Source organism: Oenanthe melanoleuca, chromosome 4, assembly GCF_029582105.1.
Source record: "Oenanthe melanoleuca isolate GR-GAL-2019-014 chromosome 4, OMel1.0, whole genome shotgun sequence".
Taxonomy (NCBI): domain Eukaryota; kingdom Metazoa; phylum Chordata; class Aves; order Passeriformes; family Muscicapidae; genus Oenanthe; species Oenanthe melanoleuca.
In genome coordinates this window covers 27,029,500-27,050,266 of record NC_079337.1, presented here as the reverse complement: position 1 = coordinate 27,050,266, position 20,767 = coordinate 27,029,500, and the positions used below count along the sequence as shown (strand labels likewise).

Sequence of the window (20,767 nt, the reverse complement as noted above, 5' to 3'; positions counted from 1 at the left end):
TCAATGCCTATCTGTGCAGGTGCAGGTTTATCAGGACCCTATTGAAACCACTTTGGTTTGGCATGTCTGCAGGCTTTTGCCTTGTCTAGGGTAGCGTGCAAAAAAAGTGTTTGTTCTTGAATGGTTTCCTCAACAACAAAATGTTCTTGCTGCTGGTTATGATATCTGTTTTCTGAAGGTGCTTCTTCTAGAGGTTTTTATTAGCAGAAAATATAGAATTAGTTCTACAGTTTGTACATGTATATAAGCTTTGCCACCTTCTTGTGGAACAAAGCTTGTTCCCAGAATTTGTCTTTCACACAATGCTATTAACCCTTAATGAAAGGGGTTTTTTTTTCAGTTTTTATTAGTATTTTTTCCTGACAGCCACCCTTTGAAATAAGGCCAGCATTCTTTGTTTACATTACTGGTGTAAGGTATGTGTGAATGAATAGCATTCTGCTTGAGCTGTCTCAGCTTCTTCCCATCTGTTTACACATCTCTATGCTGGAAAACACCAATAAGATTCTCAGCAGAGTATTCTTAAGGCCTCAGTGAAGAGCATAATCCAAAGTAGATTCGTTTGCTGATTTTCCAGTACTTGACCTTTATTTACATACTTTTACGTACAAACCTATTGAAAATGAGTGGGGCTTTTTTGCATGTAATGTGTGGTTACCAAAATGGTAGTACAAATAGGTGTTAAATAAGCCTGTGAGATAGTTTTTTGTAGGGTTTAAAAGAAGTGGTGGCACCTTACCAGATTTAGGGATTTCAGTCTGTTAAACTGATCGTGAATGCAAGCAGCTTAAATTTCTGTTATGTTTAGCCTGTGCACGGAAGTGCATAAAGGCAGTTGATCACCTTTGTCCTGTTGGTGCAAGGCAGGTATGCAAAGTGGGAGCTGAAAGGTGAAAGTTTGCAACTGCTTCTGACTTACTAAATGCCCAGACTTAGTTAGCAGTGGTTTATTGGAGAAGCAGAGCAGAGGAGGCTCTGGAATGAAGTAGTATTTTCTCTTGAAGCCAGTTGCAGTTGTGCTGCGCCATGTACTTTAGGACAAATCCAGCTAGACTAAACTAACAGCTTGCTGGAGCTTTAGAGGGATGATCTCCTTTGGGGATGTGCATTTCTGCTGTCTCTTGTGTGTCAGCTTTGCTGCTTATCCAACCTGTTGGTAGGTGAAGTCAGTGTTGTGGTTTGGCAGTAACCTGGGCTAATGTACTGAGTGGCTGCCTCACTTGGAGCCCTTGTGCTTGTTAGAACCTGCACCAACCTGTTCTGGTGTATTGTCCAAGCAGGGGGATATTTTTCTAGTTTTCTGCTGTGGTTCGGAGTCTTCTGATTCAGCTCATTGAAATGGTTTTGAGTGAATGTTGAAGCTGGACCAAGGGAAAGAGTAGGAACGTGCAGCCAGAGGGAGGTAAGAGCCTATGCCAATCAGAAGTTAGTTTGGCTTAGATTGATGTGAAACTGCAGCCTGAGAGCTGTTAGAGACATACTCATATGGTTTGTTTTTGTTTGTGTGTTTGTTTGGATTTTTGTTTGTTTTTTAAATGTGATTCATTGGAGGGTTGCTTTGTTTTTTTGTTTTTTTGTTTTGTTTGTTTTTTTTTTTTTTTTTTTTGTTTTGTTTTGTTTTGTTTTGTTTTTTTTTTTTTTTTTTTTTTTTTGTTGTATTGGGCTGGGAGCTTTTTTGCTGGTATTATGAGCTGAAGATGCTTGCTTACGCACTAGACTGCCAGAGCAGATGTTGAAGAAGGGAAACTTGGAGGAATGAGATAGGCAGAACCATTTATGTCCATGGGGTGGTTGTAGATAGCTCAAGTGACTTGTCTAACTGCCTGTATCTACCACACTGCATGTCATGATCCCATGTCATGGCATTATTTTCTCTGAATTCAAGAAAGTTTTTATCTGGCATTTTCTGGAAAACCTGTGGGAAGATATTAAATAGAGCAATTTGAAACTCTTCTAAAGAAATTACTTTCTCTTTGAGAAAATGCTGGTTGAATTTGTATATATATTTAATTTTTTTAGGTTGTAGGGAGGAGAAATACACCATATTCTTTAGAAATTGAGAACAATGAAAGTAGCTGCATAGGTTCATTCAAACGGAATAATCTGGTCACCAGCTCTGGGAAAGGAAGCCACTTTTGTTTGAAACTTTTGAGGTTTTTTACTTCAAGATAAATAATGTGACTACCTCCCTTGTTACTTATTTCTGCCACATGCATTATTGCCAGGATCTTTACTGGACTCTTTTTGTATAGAATGTTAGTATTTTTACTTGGTTTGTTTTCAATAAAGTGGAACCAAAACAATTTCAAACAAATGAGAACAATCTCACTGCAATGCTATTTCTTCATAGATTTACAGGTTCTCTCCAGTCTAACTCTAGGCCTTAATCTGATTCACTAGCTTTTTATTCTGTGACTAATGACTAAAGTGGACTTGGAGGAAAGTTTTTAGTGAATATATTAAATTTTAATTATGAACTGCATTGGTTGATTATCTGTCGTTGCTGTCACATTGGGGCTGAGTACCACAATATTCTGATATTATTTAAAGCACACAGAAAATTTTTCACATATTCAGTATCTGCATTATTTCACTTTGAATTCTGGCCAGTGTTCCAGAAAAATTAGCCCATTATAGATGTGGCAGAAATTTCCTTACTTAAAAATAAAATGAAATTGTCAAATATATTGCCAAATATAGAAGACAGTATTGAAAGTTATTTGAGCTGATAATGAAGTCCTATGTGATTTTTACTTTAAGGTGTGGTTAGAAGTACAGGTGGTTGAGGCTTTGGTTTAACTTAATATTACTCTGTTTTACGTATCACAAATGCTTGTCAGTGGTTTGTTCTCATACAATGGCTGTAAATTTTGCACATGAGTTTTGCAGTGCTTATTGAAACTTCTCTGGGTTGAGTTTTGTTGGGGATTTTTCCCCTCCCTCTATTTCTGTTTCTCTATAATATTCAGATGTTTCCTGGAATTTTTTCAACTCTAATGAGCAGTTTTAGATTATGATAAAATAATCTATTTTTGGTTGGTTGATTGACTGAGTGCTTTGGGGTTTTTTTATGCCAAAACTTTATGCTAAAACAAGATTTAGTTCAGAATTGGATCAATTCATTACACTCCCATGATTCCCACATCAAACTGGCGCTGACTTGTTTTTGAAGCTGAGAACAATGAGCTATAGCAAATGTAACAAATTAAGGTTGAATATTTCACTGCTCAACATGCTGAGTGGTTATGGGAATACAGTTCTGTAGTGTGTCTGACGAAGTTCAGTGGACCTTAATTTGCAGGCATCATGGAATTTTTACAGATAAATGAAGAATTTAATATAATGATGTTCATCAGTTGTTCCCATGTTAATGCAAAACAATGTATTTGGCCTTAAGAAGTAAAGAATAAGACGGTCTGAAATTCTTAATTGAATTCTTGAGTCTGAGACTGTTTTGTTCTCAGTGATGTCCTTTGATCTCTTGGTGATGTCATTTAGGGTTCACTGAATTGTAACAAGAACAGCTCAAGCTGAGTCCTTCCCAAGAGGTGCCAGTGACCCTGGAGCTGGGAGAAAGCATGATTAGGAAAAGGGTAATTCGAAAACTTAGTTGCTTAACTGACTCTTATATTTAAGAAGTGGAAAGATCAGCATCTTGCAGAAGAGAAGTCAGCATTGTTCAACTGGAAACTTCTTTATCTGCATGTGTGTGTCCTTCAGTGCTGATCTGGAAATTGTTCTGCTTGTCCATACTAAGTGTTACCATTTATCCTCTTTTATTAAGAGAAGAGAAAAAAAAATCCCCATAGCCCATTGAAGTTACTATGCACATCTCTACTATATTTCACAGTCTTTGACTGTAGTTTGCTTGAGGTAAATATAAATACTAACTAAAGCTTTTCTGGAAGTTAAATAATATAGCCTATATATGGAAATTCTCCAACATATCATGAAATTCAAGTTAGGGGCAAGAAAAAACCTACTTGCAGTTACTTGGCCAGGAGTGGAGACTGAACCATAAAGAATATTGTGCCCTCTGAAGAAATAACACTTCTAAAAATGAAGGCTGGTCTTAGGAAAATAATTACATAACTTCTGGTAATCAGTGGAGTGATTTCCTATCCAAGGAAACTGTAGAAGGACAAATCGGTATCATTATTAAGTGATTAAAAGGGCTTTCTTCATTTAGGTTAGAGCCAAAGCAAGGCACAGAAGTTTGCTTAAGTTTGCTTAATTGCTTAAGGAGACGTGGGTGTGTAGCCAGAGAATGACCCATAGAACTATGATTGCCCATAGACCTTGCTGTCACTTGTGTTGTAAGCAATCATTTCCTGTCAGTGCAACATATGGTAAGTCTGGGTTGTTGTATAAAGAATGCAGATGGACAGCAAAGTGTAAAATGAGTCATAACCTTATTGCATGAAGCATTTACCAAAGTGGTTGTTGTTTACAGAAGGAAAAAAAATGTAATATTTGTAAATAAATTTGTAAATATTTGCTTTTGAGGGTATAGCCTTTGTTGTTCCATAATAGGTTCCTTCACCCAGTGTGCAAGAGGCCAGTCCACACAGAGTCGAGGTATTTGATTTATTTCAAATACCTTTCAGCTCAGAAAGGAGTCCTAGATGGCAAATTCACAAAGCCAGAACACCAATTATCAAAAGTTTTCATTATTTGTACATTTTGACAAGTGAAGGCATTAATGTTTATTGACTATAATTTATACAGTTCTCTTAGTAATTTAACTAACAGAAATAGAGAACTAATTAATTTCTTGCTTCTGCTAATCAGTTCACATACTCAGTCTTCTTTTGAGTATGTGGATTTCTTGAGTTTCTGGCTGTGAGTCAGTGGTTGTGGTCTTACCCTGCCAGAGTTGCGTTTTACCTAGTTAGCACATTAATTTGATGAATTGCTTAGTTTATTCCTCCTAATCTGGTTCCTGCCGGCCTTATCTTGGACTTTGTCCCCAGTATACTTGCAGTCTATCAGTTCAGCATTCTATTGTGATTCTATTTCTCAAATTTTATACGCTGAGGTTCTCCCTTTTTTTTCTTTCTTTATAGCTGCAGTCACTGAGAAATGTTAAGCTGCAATTACAGAGATGTTAAATATAATTTGTCTATTTGGAAGCTGTGAATCGCCTTGATTAAGATCTGGAAACAACAGGGTAGTGGTGTTGATGCTCTCCATTAAAAGTTGATGAAGTTCTGTGTGTTTTGTTTCAATAAACATCTCACTCAATATGTGCCATATGAAATTTTATTTCCATAGCTCTAAAGTAGTTTGCCATGAACTTCTTTTCTTTATGCTAGTTATCTATAATGAAGTACAATGCTTTAAGCATTCTTTAGTTTCTTTGCTTTGCTAACTTAGTGTTTGTGGCCATGGAAGTGTTGTTTGGAAGGGAATTCTGGGTTACCTAGTCCAGCCTCTTTCTTGAAGCAGGCCTGTTGCCAAGGCTAGATCAGTCCAGCCAAAGCTTTGTCTACCAATGTCTAGAAGTCTCCCAAAAGAGAGATTTACAGCCTCTGCAGGCAACCTGTTTCAGAGCTTTACTTATTTCCTAATGGAAGAACTTTTGCTCATCTACAGCGTGAACCTCCCAAGCTACATTTGTGACCATTCAGTATTGTCCACTAACACCAGGAAGAATTTGCATCTGTGATCTTTGTTGCTACCCTACAAGTAGCTATATGCTGTAATTAAATAGCTTCTTTGCCTTCTCTTTGCTGTGGTAAAGGAGTCTGGCCCTGTCAGCCTTCTCATTGCACAGTCTTGCCTTGCTTATTCAGATCCTCAGATTATAAAAAAATTGTAGTGGAAGTGTTGTTTTCGTACTCTGCTCTTGAAAAACAGTATGCACAAAAGACACTGAAGCATTCCAACAGCAGATTGGAGAACACAGTATATCATCTGTTGGTCTGTGGTTTATGCTTGGCAGCCATCTTTACCTTTAGAGAAGGACAAAAATAAGCTTTGTGGGAAAGCGTAGATTTAGTGGTTGATGGCATATACCAAGAAAAATTCCCATTTTCCCACTCAATATTGTATAAATTTTGAATGACAAAGGATCTTATGTATATCAGTATTTTTAAATTGATCACTTGATGTACTGCTGGTACAATAATTGTTTCAGGTGATGTTTTAAATATGTAGAAATTTGCCTGGATTTTATGTATTATTCTAAAAGGATCAATTTGATATTGCTACTTGACAATTTAGAGTCTTCTGACAGAAGTTAATGGAATGCTAAATAAGGTGTTTCAAAGATTAACCTAATTGGTTTAGAAATTCTTGCATGTGTTGCAAAACAAATCTATCCCATGCTTTCCTGCTTTCTATGGCTGTGTTTGGGTCCAGCTTGAAGGGCTGGATGACAGCAAGACTGAAAAGGTTCGCACTGCAGTAGAAGCTGAATGCAACAAATTTTACTGTTCTTTTTTTTCCCCTAAGCTTTTAAAGAGGTCATAGCATTTATTTCTTGTTTGTATGTTGCTACCTTGGCCAACTTGTTCAGGCTTTTGAAGAAAGTACGATTGGATCAAAACATGCTAAAGATTTCAAATTATTGATATCATTACTCCTGTGGTTAGTAGTGGGCACACTGTCATGTCAGCCTTTCAGAGCTGTGCTAGTAGCGTGTGTCACAGCACCCAAACTGAAAAAACAAATGTCTTCAGGAAAGTATGCAAGAAACACCCCCGAGGATACAATTTTTACTTCCAAGAGAAATTCCTTCCCCTCTGCAGTCAATTTCTTAGCAAGTTCTGGGAGGCTGCATATGAAAGGCCCTGCTAAATTGCCGCTAATGGGGTTATCTTTAACTAATTCAATTGCTTTTTTGAATCCACTTAGACTTTCAAGTCTTCAAATCTTACATGGTAGTAAGGAACACGTTCATTCATTATATGAAATCAGTTACTGCATTTTACATACTGGTTGGTACTTCTGCTGGATATTCACTGGTTCTTGAATTACGATGATAAATTTCTTATCTGTGTTTTGCTTTTTAATGTGGTCTTGATTGTGGTGATTTACTTCCTTAAAAACTTAGGTAAGTTTTCAAGCACTATGTTTTCTACAAAAGAGTCTCTGATCCATTTTCCTTCTAGACAGAATATTGTATGTATAAATACATACAATACATAAAAGAAGCTGCTTGACTTTTTTCTTCAGTTAAAGCATTTTGATTCTATTTATAAGAGATAAGCTAAAATGAATATAATTTGTTTTCTCAAGGTGATAATTTTGTATTCATCATTAATTCCCTCTTGCATTATAATCTGAGTGCTCAATATCAGATCTATACATGAAAATAGGTTCAGGTTGAACACATCTATGCTAAATAATTTACAAGAATTTTAAGTGTGCAGTGTGTTGTGATCTTTTTTGTTGTTAAAATACTGTTTCTTCATCCTGTTGGAGAGGTGAGATGTAAATGTCTGGAGACAAGCTCAGCATTTCAATAACTTTGTCATATTAAATTACTCCATTGGGGTCCTTTATTCATTTTATAGCTGCACTGTAAATTTAGGGTACAAAACTAGAAATGTAGGACTTGCGATCAAAGTAGAAGCTTTATAAGAAGTCTCTCTCCTTCTACCTAGTACTTGAAGACCAGTATTGTCAGATACCAAAGTTCAACTGATGGCAAATGGTGTACCTTTTGTCATTTGTCTTAAGCTTGCCATTCTTTGCAACACCCAGTGAACTCCAAAGTGGGTTGATGAAGTTCACCTGAGAATGGAGTTCCTTAGGCTGGGCACCTAAGTCCTACCTGGACAGTTTACCATTGTTTAAGCATGTCAGGTCTGTGCTTGGACAAGCATCACTGCCAGCGTGGAACAAGTATCACTGAATGATGAGACTGGGATAATGCTGTAGACCTCATGTATTCAGTGCTTATCAGCCTAACTGTCTGGAAAAAATTAGTTTTTTCTGTTCTAGTATGCAAAGCTTGCTGCAGATCACCAGTATCATCTCTGGGAAATGCATGGTAGTAGCTGCCATGATATCAGGCACATTCATTTCTGTTATTGCTCTCCACTAGCTTGATGTTTGTGGATCCGTTATCAAGAACTGTTTGAAGTGTGTCATAATGGTATTTTGGCACCATAGCAACATAGAGGTACTTACTAGTGTCTTTACAGAGGCTGAATGCCTCTGACAGGATTTGTAGGCCTTTTTGTTGAGTGGATAGGATTGGGGAGAGGTCTGGGAGTACATGAGAGAGTGGTTATTTCCTCCAAGATACCAAACAATTGGAACTGTTTCTGCCAGCATTATCAGAGTGTCCAGAAAACTGTTTATCTGTGGTAAGCACAGGATTCTTTGTTTTGGGAGTTTCTGAATGCTTAATAACTCTGCCACCCTTTTTCTTGGTCATACAGTTTTTGAAGCCTCTGACTGAATTGTAGGTGAAACTGCTTTGTGTTACCATGAGTAGCAACTGAATGGATGGAATTTGCATTTAGAAGACTGAGAACAAAGTGCAGTAGCTTCATATCAAGGGTAGAAACAGGTAAAGAATTACTTTCTCAATAGCTGCACAAGGTGAATCCAGCTGTACATATTGACTGACATGTCACTGGATGTCCAGCTGACATCCTGACTACTGGTCAGGTTGGTCTTCCAGGACCAAAGGGCACACATGTGTGGATTTACATGCGCACATTAGGCCAGTAATGAAGGACTCTGAGGTACCTTAAAGGAGATTTGTGAGATGTTTAACACTTACCTTGGAGTAGATGAGGATAAATTCAGTGCATACCTCAGTAAAATGTCTTCACAATGCCAGGTGATTGGCATCTTTAAAAACTGGATGCCTGTCACTACATTATAAAATAATATTCATTAAAGCATTGTGTGGAAACTGCTGAAGGCTTGTGGAAAAATTCAATCTGGATTTTTCCCAGGCTGTTGTCTTTCTCAACTTCAGCCCAGGCCTTTCCCAGGCTGGAGATCTTTCTCAGAGACAAAACAAGGGAAGGAAGAAAGAACAACACAGATAAACACCTGGTGTTGACCACTGAGTCGTGTGAGTGTCTCGTGACATTTTTGGAGAAAGTATATTTTCAAAAAGGTGTTGCCTTCTTGGATCAATGAGTTTTTTCTACTTTCTTTCTACGATCTCTTATATAAATGCCATGGCTTTTCAATAAGTCGCATCTTCTTGCAGCTTGGAAGGAGTCGTGTTGATGCATTATTTACCGTTCCTAATTAGACAACAACGGCATTACTTGCTTTAATAACAGCAAAGTTCTGGGCTTTCTGTAGTATGGAATAGTGGCAGAGAGTTGCACAACTTTTAAGCATGTGCTCAAAGCTGATGGATGAGGGTTATCTCAGGGTACAACAATTTATTCATATATGCCACCATCATGAAATAAATAAATTTTTTGCACCTTCACATTAATCCCATTTATGATGTCTCTAGATTTTGTAATATTTGTTTGATGATAAAGTGCAAGAGTCCTTTTTGGCATTTCATAGTACTTCAGAAGAATCCAGTGATTCTCACAATTGTGAGAAGCAATTGTTACATTCAGTGTCCCAGATTTTTTTATTTCTGTGTTGGGCAGAATTACCACTATCACCGGGAGGAAAATATTTTGTTAATAGGCTAATTTCAAGTGTGCTTCCCTAGAAAATTAGTACTTGTAACAAATAAGTGAGGTTTAATACTCTTCTTATTAGATGAACTGAGTAAACAGCTTGGGGATTCTTTAATCATAAATAGTGACAAAGGACCACAAAATATTCCAAGAACAAGCTACTGAGTATTTCAGTGGTATCTTAAGAGAAATAAGAACTTTCATTTGCCTGGTACGTTTCTTCTGTTTTTTGAGATAATGCCTTTTTTATAGTTGAGTATATTACAGTCCTTTCTTTTCATACATTATTTTCTTCTTCTCTGTGCCATTTAATTTCCCCAGTCTCCAAATTCCTCCCACAGTGCAGACCTATGCTCTTACACTCACTATCATGTCTGATATCTAAATTGGAAGTAATGTCACCTTTATTCTGTCAGTGGCTTTGTAGGATAAAATAGTCAAGAAAGAAATTTTCTTGTTTGTTTTAAAGCCAAATTAGTTTCCAAATATACGGAAAGAGGAATATCTTCTGAATTGCTATTCAGCACTTTATTGTGAATCCATGTCTTGTCCACGTTGAATATGACAGATTCCAAGTGCTTAGTCCATAAGATTACACTGGAGACTTTTGTTGTTGAGGTTTGCCATCTCAACAGTATGTTGTGACAAGTGAATGTACCTACATACAGGTGTTCAAAGCTGGAGGTGCTTTTGGTGCTGGTTGTTCTGGTTCTCAAGTAGGGCAAACCCCTGAGGAGGAAAATAATGGAATAAATTTGGATCTTGCATATTGTCTATGAATGTTTATAAGGTAGTCTGTTAATACAGTGTCAGAAGGACAAATCTATTAACCCATCTAACTGTTGGTATGTACTGCATGTGTATCAGCATCCTGTGACAGGCAGACATGAGTGAGGTCTGTGGTCTAGCTGAGGAATATGCAGAATCTCTGCAGGAATCATAAATCTCTAGTTTGGGAAGAAAAAGGTAGTACAGTGCTCTTGAAGGATAATTTCCTTTTAATGGCAATGCTAGCAACATCAGAGAATTATTTTTCTGAAATGTAGGTTTAACATTTCTGAACTCCCTGGAGAGGAACATATTTTGTGGTTGTAATTCTTCTGTTAATCAAAATGTTGAGTCAATTGATATTTTCTATATGAAAATATAAAAAACACTTAAGTAGTAGGGCTCATCTAGAGTAGCTCCTGCTGTGATTCTGATGGTATGCTGATACCTCTGTCTAGTTATACCTGAAGTACGTAATCTAAGAACTACATTGCACCAATTAGCTGGGATGTCTTTTATGAAGATGTGGGGATTTGTACTTTTAGGAGTTGCTAATTTCCTGGAAAAAGGGCTTTAGGAGCAGCTATATCCTAAAATTTCATTCTTATCAACTGTGGTAGAAGGCAAAAGTGGGGTAATATATGTATATAGAGGGTGTATTTGGTTGCTTATATACTTTGTTTATTGTTTAGGGCTTAAGAAAAAGCTGAATTTGGTCTAGGCTCTTGCAGCATGAGCTGTTTAGAGAAATGGTGAGAGCTTACACAGTCTGTTTGCTTTCTCTTTTGTTTTTTGTGTCATCCCCCTCGTTTTGCTGGCACATATGCTCACAAGTGATGTGCACACACTTTCACTGTTGCAGTACAGGAGAAATGTAGGAGCAAGAATGTGGGAGTGGAACTTCAGAGTCACAAAAACAAATCAACAGCAAATGTAGCATTGGCAAACGTGGCCTCTGCTGTCCAGTCAAATCCTTTTTTCACGTATGTGTGGTGTGCTTAAAAGTGCACTAAAGGCTTTAAAGGTGGTTATAGTTTATTTTTAACTTTTTTAGCAAGGTAAAGATACTATCACTTAAAGTCTTAGGATAATTACACACTTTATGGTGGTCAGTGGGTTTCAAAATTAAGTACTCGACTGCAAAGGGTCAGTGTGTTCTCAGCTATGTGTTGGGGTACATCCCCAGCCATCTATCATTGTGTTTAAGAGTGGGGGGAAAAAAAGCATTACTCCAAATATCAAAAACTCCAGTAATCCTTTGTTCTTACAGACTCATTTACTGTTTAGCACTAAAACTGACAGACTACTATAATTTCATTTTAGGGGGTGTTATAATGTTGTTTTCTTCCTGGACTGTACTGCTCTGGAAGTCAACAGCATACTGTAGAATTTAAAGTAAGTATAAAAACTGTCTGCCTTTACAATTAGACTCTAGCATGTCCTGATTTTTGTAGCCTTTTGCAGTAAAGGGAAAGCTATGCATAAAGTAAATTTTAAAAGTTTCTTCCAAGCATCTCATTAATCTCTGCTTGAGCCTTCTACTTTTTAAACAACTGATAAGAGACTCTGCTGTTAAAATATTAAAATACATAAACAAATGTTTGGTTTTATGGGTTTTATTGTATGGCTATTCCTAACAAAATTGACCAAAATTTATAGAAGACTCTACACAGTGGAATCAATTGGCATTTTTCTGATTCCTTACCTGAGGAAAGTGCTGAAAAGAACAAAGAGTGGCTTTGAGTCACAATATGCCTTAACAAACAGAGGCAAAAAGGTGGCAGTATCAGTTATTGCTTGTCTCAGTGCAAATAAAGCAACTAGTGTTGAACATCCCACACAAATGCAGATCTTTTTCCCAGAAAATGTGCAATTCATTTGAGTGAGGGTCTCATCTACGCTGCCAATTAGAAATAAAAATTTGAGGTTCTCGATGGAATTGTCTGTCAGTGCACCATTTAGCTATTAACACCTGGGTCTGTATGTATATGACTAAAATAGTGGCAGGAGCCATCACATTTCTGTGTGATGCCTTGTAAACCTGCTGTATTGGTCTTAGCATCTGGGTTTGTTAAATCCTGTCAGCCTTCAAAGCTCATTGGGGATTGATGCATTCAGATGAATCATCAAATAAAAGTTGTACAGCCTCTTCCAATAATTTGCTTCTCCTGAAAGCATCACTTCCCTCTACATTTTGGAGTTGCTGGCACTACTTAAAAGCCCATGGTTCCCATTGTTTGGTTTATCTGGAGGTTTGCCATTGTTACAGTAGCATGCCATGCTTTCTTTCCTTGTGAAACCACTGCTGGCCCATCTGGGGCTAAAAACTGCTGGGATGGAGACTACTGGTTGCTCTAACTACCTGTCTTCCTGAAGAGTGTTAGTGTCCTGCCTCTTTTGCTGGCTGGTCAATTCGACTGGTGTAGTTAAACTGGAAGATACAATATTTCCCAGAAATTAGAATGGTATGCGCCCTTTTCCTCCCTTCAGCAAATTCAACTTTTAAGTGATCAAGCTATCAAATGGGTTTAAAAGTGGGAAGTTACCAGCCTTGGGGAGGTAATTGCATTGGAGGTTCCCCAGTAGCTTTGCAGTTTTGAAGCGGCAAAATATGTGTTAGCTTTCCACTCATTTTTCAGCAACAATTTGTGTTTATACTTAAATGTTTTTCTAGTGAGGGCAGACTTTTCAGTTGAATTCACTCTTAGCAGCAAGATGCTTTGAAGAAGCTTGCAAAATAAACAGAGGAAAGTAATGTTTCTAATTAGTGTGAGTTGCGTTTTTCCTTTGCTTTGCTTGTCTTCCAGAAACAAGAGTGATTGCTTTAAAATACACTGTTTTCTGCATTGGTGGTCTTTTTGGCAAAAACTTATACTATTTCGAGTGGAGCAACTGAAATTATGTTAACCCAGTTATTTTTCTCCTGATGTTATGTTTGTATTTGCCTTGAGAAGGAAAACTGTTCTATCATATTAAAAGCAAACAACAAAAGAAGCTCATTTCCCCAAACTTGGAGTGTAGGAGAATCACCTTTTTTTCTGAAAGCAACTGGAACATGGCATTTCTGTCTGCCACTCAACCTTTGAATGCAGAAAAAGGGCACAAGGTGTCCATGCTGCTTCTGAAAAATAAAGAGCATGATTTTGTCATGAAACGCTAGATTTGTCAAACAGTTGTGGTATGAAGAGCAGATCTTTGTGCCTTAATGTTTTCCTTTATTCTTCTGCTATGCTTAGAACTAGGCAACAGTCTTCCCAACTTCAGCCAGTCTGACTTCTTCCACCTCATCTGCTCCACCTGCTTGCTGCTTGGCTTCTTGCACGATCTCCTGCTGCTGAACAAGGCTGATATATTCTCTTGTATGGCTGTAATTTTATGAGGGCAACAAAGGTATTGTAAATAGTAGATATGAGTATGAAGTGGAGAAAATCTTACAGTATGCAGGAAGTTGGAACATGGTCAGTTCTTATGGATTGAGAGACTGCAGATTTCTAACTATGCAAATTGTGGATTGGAGGACAGGCAGAAAAAACTTGATTAACTAAAATAAACTTAGGATCCTACAATCTGGTTCTGTTTCTTGTACGTACTAGCTGCTTATGAGCTCCTGGCGTATTTTACTACTGCTACATACACAGTAAGGAATTTAATTACTTTTAGCTACAGAAGGATAGGGTGGGCAGTACTGGTGTCTTGTGTTTGGAAGATAGTATCTGTCACAGGAAGTGGCATTTTTTTCCTGTGCATTTCCCTGCTAGAGTGCAGACTAGCCTATTTGTTCATTTTAAGTGCTTCCAGCACTTCCATGTTTGCTCTGATCTGACATACAGTTTTGGATTCCAGAGTTTAGAATTGAAGAATATACAGTTTTCTACTTGAAGGACATCACATCCTGTAATTTTTTTATAGCAATTTATATCTTTGTTATGGAGGAAAAACCGTAGTGCAGAGTTTAATTTTCAGATCTTTGTAACTATACAATTCTCTGGCTTATTTTTGTTAGAAAAGATTACAAAGAGATCTCTCTGCTGTTGAGGTACATGTGTAGAGAAGAGAGAATCAGTTGTGGGCATGCACTTTTGAGACAGCTTTTTCAAGTCAAGGATTTGCATACAGAATGGAGAGATAAGGGGTGTGTGTGTATTTTTTTAAAAATATGCCTGTTTTTTCTAGACTTTCATATTCTAGTGTTTCTAGAGGTGTGTCATTATTTGAATTGATGCTTGTACCTAATACCAAAACAGCATTTAGAATTTCAAAATTTACAGAATCGCAGAATCAATTAGGTTGGAAAAGACTTCTGAGATTGAGTCCAACCTATAACCACACCACCTTGTCAATAAGACCATGACACCAAGTGGCCATGTCCAGTCTTTCCTTAAACACCTCCTGGGGCAGTTACTTCACAACCTAGTTGACTCCAAGCACCTAACTGAAAGATTGAGCACTTTGAGTCTCTCGTTACATTTGAAACTAAAACAAGTTTAAAAGGTTCAGGTCGCAGCAAACTTAATGAGGTAGAGGTTTTAGTTCTGTTTTAAAATGTTGGCTCTTTGCATGTTGGATTACAATTCATTCTTTTCAAGAAGATCAGTATGCATGTGGATGGTGTGCTCTCACTAAGTTTATCAGAAAATAAAATGTGCAAAATCAAATGTAATATTGAAATGTTGAAACAGCAATAAACAGAAAATAAAAAGGCAAAGGGAATCTCATAGATTTCCTGAATGAGCAGGTTGCAGCAGTATAGCTGGGCTATGGTGGATCTCCTGACTGGACAAGGGCTATGTGGGAGAGTTCCCAGGTGCTGTACTTACATGTGCTCTGACTTCTTACTGATTTATTCACATGATCGATTGTTTCAGCAGTAGGAGGGCTTTATCTGAATTCTGTTAGATTGTGGCTGCATACAGAGCAGGAGGTACTGAACAAACAACAGATGGCAAGCAGGTTTCAGTAGGAAGTCCGGTCTCATTTTTTTCAGTGCTCACAGGTAAGGAGGTTACATGGTAAGGATGGAAGGAGTGTATATTTGAAGAACTGCTGCAGCTCTGGTTTAACCTATTCCAGAGCTATACCATGCTGCTTCTGCTAGCAGAGTTTCACACAGTGTGATGAAGTGGAGCTTGCTGTGAGTCAGGAGGACAATAAATTATAACTGTAGAACTCTGACAGTTCAGTCAGTAGGGGCACTTGTGGATCCGAAAAGCATGATACACTTTTAAGCACCATTGACATGAGATAATATTTTACCACTTCAATGGAAACTTAATCAAATGAACACATAAAGCTTGGAGAGGAACATATTTCTTTTATACAGGACATAAAACTGCGCAAACAAATGTTGTGCTGTCAGCACAACAAATTTTATTTCAAATGCAGGGCTTTAAGATTGAAAGTACAATCAGTGAGTGTGAAAATTTCTTTAGGAAGACTCTTCTGTATAGATAAGCTTTTCAGTAAAGCATTTATTAAAACACGAAAAATAGCTTTCTGTATAAAATACACAGATATCAAGTTAGAAGCAAAATTACCATGGTCAATGGGTATTACATGCAGTTGTAGGAATTACCTTCTGCTTGTATAGTGTATCTTTCTGCATTAAAAGATCAATCCCCCCCCTCTAATTTTAGAATATGTGCATTTTAGGTGGTCAACAGTTTCCATTTTTCAGATAGTTCAAAAGTCATGCAGTAAAAGATATTCTGGACCTAAAATATTAATGATAATACATGAATTCTAGTATCATAGCACTGTGGTTATTTTGTAATGCATGTATGATAATCATAACTCTCGGGAGAAGTATTTTATACTTTCATCATGCACTGGAGCTTTATGTGTAGATTTTTTGTGAGTCAATCTCATTAGTCCAAATAAGCTACTTGAAATACAGGATAAACAAAACACTTTCTAAAAACAGAAGCATTAAATGTTTGGAACTCCCAGAAGCTGAAGAGTTAATGGTGGGCTTGCACTGGATTCAAGTTATTTTCAGATGTTGCTGCAACCAGATGCTGATTTTTTTTCCATCCTGTCATATAACTCTGCCAGCCATGATTCATGGAACGATTTTTTTGCGCTGAGTAATCTGTGATTTTTCTTTTTTCCGCTTTCCTCTCTGTTATTTTTGTCCTGAGCCAAAGCACTGTTCATTTCAGCTAAAGGGAGAAGAAGCTTCCAAAGCATTAATACAAAACATTAAATGCACTGTGTCCTGAGTGGAGGAGTTGTAACAAGTGCTAAACTTCCAGTAATTTTACTTGGTCTTAGGCAGTCTGGTCCAGTGTGGGAAAACAGTTTTGAACAGAATCAGTTTTTGGTTTTGCTGGTCGTATGGTTTCACAGTGCTCTTAAGACTTCTGTATTAGTATTGCTAAAGAACATCCAACTTCTGTGCTGATATTATGCCTCCTTTCTCACAGATCGCTCAGAAAGAAATAAACCAGACTGCCGCTTTTCAGGGTAAGAACTGTATTTCTCTATTTATTCTTCCCTTCTCTTTCTTTTTTTTTTTTTCCCTTATTTTTTTCCTTTTATTGGGTGAACCAGGAAATTGGCCAGAAATATAAGAATATCATTCTTCTAGTTCTGTTTTGGTAACAGTAATGTAATGCCAAAATAAGTTTGTGCTAAAAATAATTGTTTTATATTCCTTATGAGCAAGGAAATTAATAAGACTTGCTGCATTGTGTACACTTAAACTCCAAATGCCTGTTTATGTATCATGCACAGGGTTGCTTGTAAAAACTGTGGTTTAAAACAAGCCCCTCACTTGCTACTTTGAACTGCTTGCTTCTACAGCAAGGAAAATAATTCTTAGTTCAGTCAAAAATAGCAACACTTTATTGTTTATTCCATTAGCACTGATCCCGTCATACCTAAGGTTTCACAAATAAGAAATGAAAGTGTTTTAAACAAAACATACATGCACACATGTTGTGTTTATTTAGAATTTTCATCAGGACTTGTCATGAGCTTCTAGGCTATTAATTTGCAAGGCCATACTTTCCCTTAAGCTTCTGAATATTCTGTATAAGTTATTCTTTTTTTTTTTTTTTTTTTTTTTTAAATAGTCTTTTTCTCTATTCCTCATTTTCAAACTCTCTTTGAATTCTCCATGAGGAACCAGGATTTTGTCCATGTCATGTGGTAGATAGTGGAATTTTAATGAAGTAAAGTGATAGAGCAGACCAGCGAACATTGGCTCTCCTACTCCTTTGTGAAAAGTCTTTCCAAAAAATGCTCCTATTTTCCAGGTTTTTGACATGACCTGACCTTTTCATTTGATATTTACAGTCTACAATTTTTTTGTATATTTTTACAGTGCAGTGGGCTAGTATTTATAGCTGGAAGAACAGTGTAGCATTTTCTTACAGCTCACTTGATGAGTTGGATCTATTGTGCGATATGATGGGAGAGGATGTTTTTTCCTTCCCTTCCCATCTGCCACAGCACTGTAGCTGATTCTAACAGTGTGTTTAAGTTGCAGGGCAGTATTGTCTTTGAATCCTTGTATCTACTTAAAAGCTCAATCACTGCATGTACTGTAATCCTTTAATACTTAAGAATACTACACTTTTTTCTTAAAAGTCTAAACGTTAGAATTTACATTAGATCATGTCATATTACAATAATGTCAAGTGAATCCAAACCATTATTAAAAGGAAATATACTTTTAACAAAATGTTTAGTTTAAGGTTGAAACAGCTTCAGTCTCTTCCCCTTTCTTCTCTTTAGTCACTCTCACCAGTACCTTTTTGCTCTGGAGTGTTTTAGAAGTTTGAATTTGGACCAAAAGTAAAGTAAAACACCAGATTTTTTTCCTTGGAATTGGAAAGTCAAATGTGGACCAGCCTTGGCAATAAAGCATTGCCCTAAGTTGCCTGGACTACAATTTACAAATTCTTATGTGAAAAGCACAGAATAATTAACAATATAATGTAGATTGCTGATAGTGTTGAGAGAAATGCAGCTTTCAATAGTCTTTCATTCTTGTCAGTAGTGCATATGCTTTCTGACCATATCTTCTGACCCCTTCGCAGTTTCACTGGCCATTGTGTCATGAGCTGTGAGGAAGAAAAGCCACTATTTAAAGGGTAGTGTTGTTTTGTGCATGATTCTCTGCTGTTTCCAGACTAGAACAGGAGCAGCCTGCCTTACTTAAATGATGTACTGTGCTGATTGGTATTGAGTGGTTAATCTCTCATTATAATTGGAAGCATTATTCAATTGAGACAAATTGCTGAGCGAGATTCTTATCCCAAGTCTGGCCGTTTCATGCCCAGGAAAAGACTTGCATTTGCATCAAGGCCAGAGACCCTTGATATAAGATTTGAGGGAAAACTAAATTGTGAAATATGCAAAGCTAAAACTGAAGTTCAAAGCATACTTCTCTTGTAACATGGGCAGGATTTCTGAGCTGTTTGAATTCTACTGGGGACAGTTTTATGCTATTTTATGATGAGCTACTGCACTTAGTACACTGTCCTCTCTGGGAGCAATTCATGACAAGGGAAGAAGAAAATATAGTAGTTCAGAGGCATCTTGGCTACTTATTTCTTAAACTGCGTGTTGAGGGATGCATATCTTAAAAACACGAAATACTATCCCTCTCATGGTCTCAAGTGGAACAAAAATGACACTGCAGGTCTTGAACTCAATGTCTAGAAACAAGAGTTTCTGCACTAGAATTCCTATGAAATATTGGAGGTGGACATGGGGAGACCAGCTGACAAGGTGCAGGAATAAACAGTAAACCTTAAGAAAAGTAGATAACCTAAGATGAAATAGCAGATGGAGATGTTTCCAAGAGAGAGCCAGAGTAGCAGCTTATTGTTTAATATAAAACTCCGCTGAGATCTTACCCAGAAGTCTGTCAAGTCTAAGTAAAAATGTGGAACACTGGTATAAGAAGAGACAGAAAAAAAGGCCCAGATATCCACCATCAACTCTTTCTCATGCATTGTAAGGTTAGGTTTTGGTCTGAAACATGATAATCATAATAAAAAGGTCACATAACAATATTTCTTATGATTTCAAAGCTCTAAAGCTTGCCCTTTCCAGCCTCCTGTTTTTATATATTTCTCTACCTGTGTATTTCTAGATATATTTCAATCTTGTGATTGAGTCTTTGCAGTATTAGGGATGAAGAATTTATATACAGTGAGACAAGGATAAGTTGTAAAACATACCTTGGACATAATTCATTTGCAATGAAAGATATATAAAAAACCTGTTCTAGGTAGAACAGTATCTAAATGGTCATTAATATAGTTACTTTATTATAAGGTGATATCATTTAGAAGAATTTTTACAGCAATATCAGGAACTCTAACAAATATTCTGGTTTGGTTATTAGCCTATCAAATGTTTAGCATGGAAGAAATGCTACAGAACATTCGGAGGGTGATACAGGGATCTAGCACAATATGTGCAAGAAATCTGGAGAGTGGATGAGCCAAAGACCATAGATAATGAATTAAAGGGAGGAAAACAGATATTAGGTAACATTTACAAAATGTGCATTATTACATTATCTTCTGCCTCTTTTGGTAATTAGCAACCATCTGACTCTCAGGAGAGTTTAGAGAAAGCAAGGATTAGCAGAACAGGGTCTGTATGTCTATTTTGTGTACTGCTCTGCGCTGATTTTTTTGTTAAATACAGCACATTAGTAAGATAAAAATAAATGTCTGCTGAATCCAGATAAATTTACTGCTATGTTAAATTTTTATCAAGAAACATTTAGTTTCATGACCTAATAGCCATCCTTCAGTAGTTACATTTCAGACAGTATTAAAATATATCTCTACTGGTAACAGTGGTCTGTAATTATAATTCTTGATTTTACTGTCAGGTCATCCTTGTATTGCTGTCTCAGCTTCAGGTCATACACTGCTGTAACACAAGTCAATTAGGTCAAAAGAAGTAGATCTTTATTCCTCTAAATGTTTTCAAACTGGAAGTTATATGATAGTAATAGAATAGAAGGTTTCGGCATCTACATATTTGCAGTTAATCCCTGAACATAAGTAAAGCTTGTAGTAGGAATTGGATTTCTTTTTCTTCTTTTGGTTAAGGATTATGGATGAAAAAATCCTGAAATGCAGTCCTGTAATTTGATATGTCATTGTAGTTCCCTTGACCTTGGAGATGAGAAGATGAAGGTAGCTAACAACTGCAGCAATTTATTGAGAGTAGGGTATCAATCACTTGAAGTAAGAAATTTTGATATTTAGAATATTAGTGTCTACTGTGAAAAATGGGGAGAGGGATGAAAATAGTTAGTTAATTTCTAGAAACAGATCCTAGGTTTTGCTGCATATAGTCTGCATGCTGACTGTAGTGTGCTTAAGTTCTTTTACAGCTGGTTGCCTTCATTT

At 36.9% G+C, this 20,767-nt stretch overlaps 1 protein-coding gene across 15 annotated transcripts in view; it reads left to right on the top strand.

The window, feature by feature from the left end:
* Positions 1–20,767, top strand: part of SH3D19 (SH3 domain containing 19) — an 81,960-nt gene that overhangs the window by 1,407 nt on the left and 59,786 nt on the right. For 7 of the 15 annotated variants that reach the window (XM_056490678.1, XM_056490676.1, XM_056490675.1 and 4 more), the window contains exon 2: positions 16,808–16,847. The exons of 3 other annotated variants lie outside the window; for them this stretch is intronic. In XM_056490678.1, the coding sequence (XP_056346653.1) occupies positions 16,808–16,847 (40 nt within the window). Of the gene's footprint in view, positions 1–11,708; positions 11,781–16,807; positions 16,848–20,767 lie in introns of those variants that run through there. 5 more of the 15 variants (XM_056490682.1, XM_056490685.1, XM_056490681.1 and 2 more) reach the window with 2 other exon arrangements.